Raw genomic sequence first — 8,715 nt, 5'->3', positions numbered from 1 at the left:
TAAAAGGAAAAAGGAGCCTCCTTCATACGCCAATATAAGAGTAAAAATCAGACTATAGAATTATTCATCATAAATCAGCTGACAAGTGATTACACAGATGTGTGGAGAAGCCAGTCTATTGCTGTATTTCCATAAGGTCTATAGTTTCAATCAGGTACTTGTGGATGAGAATACTGCGTGAGGTCTACTGTTCACAGAACTACTAGTATGAATAATGCAAAAGTTATGAAATATCTACGAAAAGGAAACTTTGAGGAAAGTATTTACCTCTCTTCACAATATCAAACATATATTTTAATGATTCACAATATCCAAAATACACTTCTAATATTTACAAATACAACATCTTCAAAATCTATGTACAAAAAGTAAAATGGCTGGAGTATAATTACTTTATTAGATTACACAAAAATATAATAATCGATATAATATATGATCTCTTGACTTTTAAAAATATCCAGCTAAATATATAGGAACTATACGATATTTGTGGCTACATTGTACGTACACATTTCTTACTTCAATAATATAAAGGCTACAACAATTTATTACTAACAAAAACACAATACAAACTATTTACAATAAGCACAATACATAGAAGCACTCATAACAATGGATTATCAAATTAAAATAATTAATAAATCATTAAGCTGGGTTTACACCAAGGTTATTAACAAAATGTTAATAACTTAATCCTTATAGATTCTATTAGATTGAACATAACTTATCATACACATATGATCATCACGTGTATGATAAGTTATGCTCAATCTAATAGAATTTATAAGGATAAAGTTATTAACATTTTGTTAATAACTTTGGTGTAAACGCAGCTTTACTATCAATAATTGATTGTAAGGGCAAGTCGAACAATTAGTATTGAAGAACTGGGAGGTCTGAAATTATTTCAGTTTTGTTTATAATTTATTATTTTCTATTAGTTTTATACTCAAATCACCAACAATATTATTTAAATCAGTTTTCAATATGAACGGAACAACTAAAGGAATATTCAATCAACATTTATCTGTCAAATCGAAAAATTATAAAGTAAAAAATAATAATTATGTTGCTTTAAAATAGCAATAGTTTATTGTAAATTTCGGATAGTTTCACAGTGTATAACTTATTTAATTCATGATTTAGATTCAGAAGTTGAGATTATGTTAGTGTTTAGTCTTATCTTCAACAAAACTGAATTTTAATGTTTATATTTTATGATCATTCTTTATAATTTATTGTATTGAAATAACCCTATCTTCAAGTACTGAACCCTCTTGGGAGGACAATTATCATTGATAAAAATTATAATAGGTTGATTCAAATTTATTTAGAGTCAATTTGTGGAAGTATAATTTGATATTCATATTTATTCAATGCCTATTATTAAATACAATGTCAATAGATTCTACTATATTCGTATAAGTTATGTGTTGAGATTGAAATTGGAGAATAATTATGTATATTATTGAGAAGCTTCTAGTATTTTTAAACACAAACTATGCTCAACTACTCATTTCTTGCAAAATTATTGGAAAATATTCTTGCATGTCAGTAAATTTTCAACAAGGATTCTCAAGAATCTTTCAATTTTCTACCAAGTTTCATCTTGAATTCAATAAAACGTGCGCAGTTATAAATTGTTCAAACTTATTCACAAGTTATATTTTCAAAGCCTGTCAGGTACTCAACGAATTATACAATTGTAATAAACAGCTTATAATTATATAATTATCATCTAATACAAATTGTAACAAAGACATAATAATCATGCAATTAAAACAAAAATGCTTCAATACATAAAATAGTAATTTTAAAGGCAGCGCCTAATCCTTACCTGAATAAAATTTTCATAATTTTATAAAATTCAAATCCAGTTTTTGCAATTTTATAAATTCGTGACGCTATTCTACCAAAACATTTGTATAATATAAACTTTATAGTTATTTGTTCTTCCTAAACACTTTTGATGTAAGATACTTACTACATAATATAACAAATTATAATATATCTATCAACAAAATTACAAGCAGTTTCTTCAACAATTACTTAGAAAAGGCTTGAAAAACCTCTAGTTTAAAATTACCTACGGTAAGTTACAAGAAAAACCTGCAAAAACCCCTACTGAAATTCAACCCAGTCAGACTAATAGAAAAAATGACCGAGCTTCAGTTTTATAAAAATAACAATACCTGTATTGTGACCATTTTAGAGATTTGGACATCCTCATTTTAGAAATGTAGAAACATTGTTCATTAAAGTTTTTAAAGTTGTGAATATTATTTTAATGGTAAGAGACATGAGTCTGACAATATATTTTCAAAAAACTAAAAACATTGTCTTGTAGGTATTCTTATACTGGAATTAGAATTTCTTATACATTTTTTATTAATTCTAGGATAAAATTTTACTGTTTTCAGACCATCCAGCAATGATTGTACTGCTTTTAGTCTCCTACTGGACATGAGTGATTGTACTGTTTTTAGACCAGTAACTGTATTGCTTTCAGACTCTACCTGGCCATGAATACTGATTTGTGTTCTTGTTCATCCACTGAGGCATGGGATGATGGTAGTACTGTTTCCTATAAACATTCGAAGATACCTGACTTCTATCCACAACCGGCCAACCCCTCACCACAGAGCTTGGAAAAGGATTCCACTGCTGAGGCCAGTAATACGACTGTTTACTACTATCTGCCCCATAATTATTGTTCTCACTCCCCCACAGTTTTGTGTTATAGTTATCGCTAGCAGCAGGCACCTTGGTGTTATAGCTGCTACCTGCAGTCACCTCAGGGAACCTTATAAAACTAGGTCTCCCAGCAGTTTGCGCCTCCAGAGGAAATCTAAAATTTGTGGGAGCCAATGTCCTGAGGGGTGGTTGAGGGGTGGTGGTGGTGGTGGTTTTACCACCCTCAGGCTGGCAGTTGGTCACAGAACTCTGACTGATGATCCTCCCGTCACGGACTTGTGACACCTCATAGGTTGAATCGCATTTGGTACGTTTGTTTCCCACAGATTCCCCAGCGTTCATCTGCTGGAAACTGGCTGCCACATCTAAGGAATCCCCAAAACTGGTTTCCTTATCCCCAATACTAGTGGGTGCCTCTTCAACAGCAGGAAACTCCTCCAAAGAATACTCATCTATGGTTGGTGGAGGTGTTAAAACTGTTGGGAAATAACTGAACCTTGTACCACTACTAGACTCTGTGGTGGTGTCACCTCCCAAACCCTCAAATTCCTCACTAGTGGGTCTACTCAAAACTGTGGTACTCTCTTGGGAACCACTAGTAGACTCTGTGGTAGAATCATAATCAACTGGTTCTTGGCGTTTGAATGTATTATTGGCCACAATTATGACAAATGGCTTCTTGTTGTCGGAATCACCACTGAAAATCAATGATTCTCCATCGGATTCATCCTCTGTGGGAGTTGCCTCACCATAAGTTGTAGTTGCAGAAGTTGTACTAGTGTAGGAGAGCTCTGAGGATGTAGGGGTAGTTTGTTGGAACCCTTTAAGGGTGAACACTTCGTTGGTTTTGACTGTAGAGGGTACAGGGAAGGTTGTCTGAAGGGATGAAGGTCTAGTTCTGTGGAGGCCTTCAAAGGGTTGAATGGTTTGAAGGGTTGGTGATGTGAACAGGGTTGTATGTGATGGAAAAGATGCAGTTTTATCGGAATCTTCACCAGTTTCTGCTGTAGCTGTTGATGTTTGTAGAGAAGATGGTCTTGTCCTGTGAACGCCTTGGAAAAGGAACTCAGGGTTTTGAGTATTGAAAGTTGTTCTATGAGACTCAAATATATCTGTTTGGGTAGTTTGAGGTACATGTGACCCAAACCCATCTGTCTGTGTTGTTGGTAAAGTTTGAGGTCTATGAGACCCAAAAAGATCTGTATGTGTTTGAGAGCTTGGTGAACCAAACACATCTTGATGTCTGTGAGACTCAAATACTTCTGTTGGTAGTGTTTCAGGTCTATGAGATCCAAAGACATCTTGAGGCCTGTGAGACCCGAACACATCTTGAGGTCTATGAGACTCAAACACATCTGTCTGTGTTGTTGGCAAGGTTTCATGTCCATGAACCTCAAACACATCTGTTGTTGTTTGGGGTCTATGCGATCCAAACACTTCTAGCGGTCTATGAGACCCAAATACGCCTTGAGGTCTGTGAGTCCCAAACACATCTGTCTGTATTGTTGGTAAAGTTTGATGTCCATGTGCTGCCAACCCATTGTGAGAAGGTCTATGATGCTCGAATGATGTGTGTGGTCTATGGTTTCCCATCTCTGTCTGTGATCCATGATCTGTGATGGTTTCTGTCTGTGTAGTAGGCATTGTCTGTACCTTATGTGATGACCATACCTCATCCCCTAGTGTTGTTGTAGGTGACGACAAAAACGCTGTGGGACTTGCCTGTGTGAAGAACGTGGTGGGCTTCAATGTTTCATGTGTTACCCTTGATGTGGTCGATTCATCGCTGAAGTTCAGCAGCTCTGTGGTGGGGTCTGTTGATGCTGGGGGCATGGTGAGGGTTGTAGTTTCAGTCTTGTGAGTGGTTGTGAGTGGTGGGGGTGTGGTTGTCAGCTGTGGTAGAGGAGTTGTTGTGGCTAGGGGTTGTAGGGTAGTGGATGAGGAGTGTGGTTTGAGGTTTTGCAGATCTGGTTTCTGAGGTTTCAAGGTTTCTGGGAGTGGCTTAACAGTTTCTGGCAATGTTTTGATGGTTTCTGGAAGAGGTTTGATGCTTTCTGGTGATGTTTTGATGGTTTCTGGACCGGTTTCCTGCAGTTTCTCGGCACCTCCAAGTGGTAAACTAACGTGGAAGGGACCCGGACTGTCCTTTTCGACCTTTTTACTAGGTGGAGGTGGCGGGGCAAACATGGAGTTGAACCGTTTGAGCAGGAAATCGAGGTGAGCTGCCTGGTCGACTCGGACAATCTGGACGCAGCGACCCTGAGCGTCGATCTGTTGACCCTCCTTGCAGCCGGGGTGGAAGTTGGGCGCCACAAACACCGATTTAGGTGTGATCCGACGCACCAGCGCGCCCGGCGCTGAGGCGACGTCTGCGGGCGCCGTGTCCTCTACTAGGAGCCAGTCGCGCCACCTCTGCAAAAAAATACAAAAATCATGAAATTTGAATAAAGAAGCTCAATATTAACATTGTATTAAAAGAAAACTATTGAAAATGAGAATAAGATGCTTGTACAGATTCTCTGGAGAATACACATAGGTTTAAAGATAAAAATGAACGTTTTATTGTAAAGGCAAAAAGTACAACAAATTTATTACAATGTGAAGTCAACCTATTACTAATGAAACCAGTATATAATAATAATAATACTGTGATGCTCACATAAACTCTTAGGCTTGTGCGTGGGTAATGAGTGAGAGGGATGATGATGAGAGATGACGGCTACTTTTTATAGGTAGTCGGGACCGACGGCTTATCGCTTCCATCCGAAAGACGGGGTGGCCGTAACTGTATACTATCCTTGAGTCGTATTGCTCTGTTTCGCGAAAATCCAGACCTCTGGGAGTTTCACACGAGAAAAGAAATCAAGAAAAATAAGAAACTTTTCATGTACTTTCATTGAATACTTGATAAATTTGAAGTCTTTGAGATTCGGCCATTCACCAACCAGGCACCTCCATTCATCTAGCACTGGTTATGATTTTAGTAGATAATATTTTATTAATGTTATTGACACAGTTATTAGCCCAGAGAGTTTAAGTAAAGGTATTTGAAATGTGTTCCTATTTCCCATACAGTACCACGAAAAAATGAACACAGAACTTGAACATTCAATCTGAATGAAATTTTCTCAAACATTCTAGACCTACTAATACAGTCATTCACTTAACATTCTATACACTAATTTAGTTCATTGATAATAGTAATGTAATTAGAATGTATGTTGAGTAAAAAATAATTTGAAAAACTTAAATGATTTACAATAATAAGTGATTCAAATTGACTGCGGCCACAATAGGCTACACAATGTACATTAGTAGAAACTATTCCGATGTCAACTGCATAACGATATTACAATATTACCGTCATTTTGATGTACTTAAATAGGTACTAGTTTGGTTAATCAGAATGAATTGAATTGAGTAAATTGGAAAAAATGGAACGAAGTATAAGAAAGTAATGTAGAGTAATTCAGTCTCTACTGAATAACTAGTGAATCTAGGCTTTTGAACTGTCTACTACCCTAGAGAAACAATAGTGTAAGTAGATATCCCATGGTATAGGGCGTTTATGTCGCAACTTTTACTGTTATCTCAAGACAAATACTGTCGATTATTGTCGATTTTTACTGTTTTGACCGGGTAAGAGTGTATGAACGGCACAATATGAGAGACTACCAGCGTCATAAAGCTTCACAGGTAAAAACTACGTGGACTAACAGCTTCAGATAACAGCAAAAGTTGCGACATAAACGCCCTATACCATGGGATATCTACTTATGTTTTTGTTTCTCTATGCTACTACTTAACATTCTATTTCTGACAGAATCTTTCTCTATTGAGGGAAGTAGTTAAACTATTATCAGTATCACTGATTGTTTATCGTAGTTCTTATCATAATCTGGAATCTAGTGAATTAAATATAAAGCCAGAATAAATTTTCTCGATAAGAGCAGATCGATATCATTATTTTATTAAATCATATCAAATGCAGCTTGATAGCATTTGAGGCATGTGGTACACATTATTAAATACTCTCAATAGATCATTTGGGCGAGCTCAAAAAATTATCTTCCAATGTGGTGATCTATTTTTTTTTTTCATTCTGTGTTGATTTAACATACGTTTCAATCTAGTATATTTAAAGCCGTGTCCACACTGAACAAATGTTCAACAAACATGTTTGTTGAAACAGTTTGTGCAAATTTTACTATGTTTGACAAACAATGTTTGCCCGTGGCCAGTATGGTCGCGTCACCAAACAAAATATTTGTAGGTGAGGAGAACAGGTTTTATGTTTTACAGCTGTCAACACTGAAAATGTTTGGAGAAACAGTAATTTTTGTTTGACAAACTATGATTGTCCAAACTTTTTAAAATGTTTGTCCCTGAGCTCCTCAACAAACATGTTTGCCGAACATTTGTTCAGTGTGTACACGGCTTTAGACACCAAAAATGATTCATCATAGTTGCAGGCGGGGATGCCGACAGCATGTTTTGATGTCGCAAGTTGCGACATGAGGCTGAATTTTGGGGGATTTTTGGAAAAAACTAGGGAAAAAGGGGGGGGTTTTCATATACAGTTTTTAAGTACCTAAATGGATACCAAATTTTGAGAATTTTGGGGGGGGGGGGAGGTTGCAGGATATTTTATTCAAAGTTATTCGTTCTCCATTTATAATGATGATTGACTTTTAATTGAAAGATAAATCAAGATCCATATGGTTTTTACTCTCCTTGTAAACGGTAAGCTACTTCAAAAGCGAAAACTTCTCAAAATACAATTTATAAATTGAAAAATCGCTTCCCGATGGTTCGGAACTCATCAAAAGCTGTCATAAGAACAGAGAACAGAACTCTCTCAGAAGAGAACACAGACATTTCAATGATACATCCCCAATTTTTCACTGAGGATGATGCACACGTGAGCTCTAGGCTTGTGCGTGGGTAATGGAACTGATGCCGTTACACACGCACAGGCCTAGAGCTCATGTGTGCATCATCCTCAGTGAAAAATTGGGGATGTATCATTGAAATGTCTGTGCTCCCTTCTACAGTAGGCTTGTATGGTCTAAGGTTTTAATTTATTTAAATTTTAGTGTGATATTTACCTGGTCAGCACCGTCCAAAGATCGAGCCTGCACCGTGGCTGATGAGGAGATGGTGAAGAGGTGGAGAAGAAGGGTGAGAAAGAAGAGGGGGAGAAGTCGCAGCTGAGATGCGCCTCGCATACATCGAGACATAGCCTATACAACCAACTCCCCTGGTTCTGCCATCAGACTGCAACAAACAAAAACAAATTAAAAATTAAAATAAAATTTAAAAAACTAAAACAAAACACACATTAAAATCGAATTTAAAATCTTAGGAGACAAAAACACATTGAAATATCATACAGTAACTAGGTACCCTTGGTTTGCCATCAGACTGCATCAAACACGAAACAAAACAAATTAAAAAGTAAAATAATATTTGAAAAAACAAGACACACCGATTGAAATCAAATGAAAAATCAAATCAAACAAAACAAACTAAAATATCATAGAGTTAAATATCATATCCCCTTGGTTGCCATCAGACTTTAGCTAGGCACACACCAGTTAGTCAAGACATGATCAGACATGTTTAGCCACAATACTTCACATAGTGGCATATGACGCAACACAAACTGATTAGTCATTGCAATTAGACATGACTCCATAAGCAACTATGTGAAATATTGTGACTAAACGTGACTAGTCTTGTCTTGACTAATCAGTGTGTGACCAGCCTTAAGCTAGGCACACACCAGTTAGTCAAGACAAGACAAGACATGATCAGACACAATACTTCACATAGTTGCTTATGACGCAACACACACTGATCAGTCATTACAATTAGACATGGCTCCATAAGCAAGTATGTGAAGTATTGTGACTAAACGTGACTAGTCTTGTCTTGACTAATCGGTGTGTGACCAGCCTTAAGCTACGCACACACCAGTTAGTCAAGACAAGACAAGACATGATCAGACACAATACTTCA

At 36.6% G+C, this 8,715-nt stretch overlaps 1 protein-coding gene across 1 annotated transcript; it reads right to left on the bottom strand.

Annotated features, from left to right (window-relative positions):
- Positions 1-272: 272 nt before the first annotated feature.
- On the bottom strand, positions 273-7,971 carry LOC111048689 (mucin-12). Its single transcript, XM_039434995.1, has 2 exons — positions 7,803-7,971; positions 273-5,106 (listed from the first exon to the last, which is right to left on the bottom strand). The coding sequence occupies exons 1-2, from the start codon at positions 7,932-7,934 to the stop codon at positions 2,506-2,508; spliced, it is 2,733 nt and encodes a 910-aa protein (XP_039290929.1). The 5' UTR covers positions 7,935-7,971; the 3' UTR covers positions 273-2,505.
- Positions 7,972-8,715: the final 744 nt, after the last annotated feature.

Source organism: Nilaparvata lugens, chromosome 8, assembly GCF_014356525.2.
Source record: "Nilaparvata lugens isolate BPH chromosome 8, ASM1435652v1, whole genome shotgun sequence".
Taxonomy (NCBI): Eukaryota; Metazoa; Arthropoda; class Insecta; order Hemiptera; family Delphacidae; genus Nilaparvata; species Nilaparvata lugens.
The sequence above is the reverse complement of the archived record's forward strand: the minus strand, read 5'-3'. Positions and strand labels throughout refer to the sequence as shown.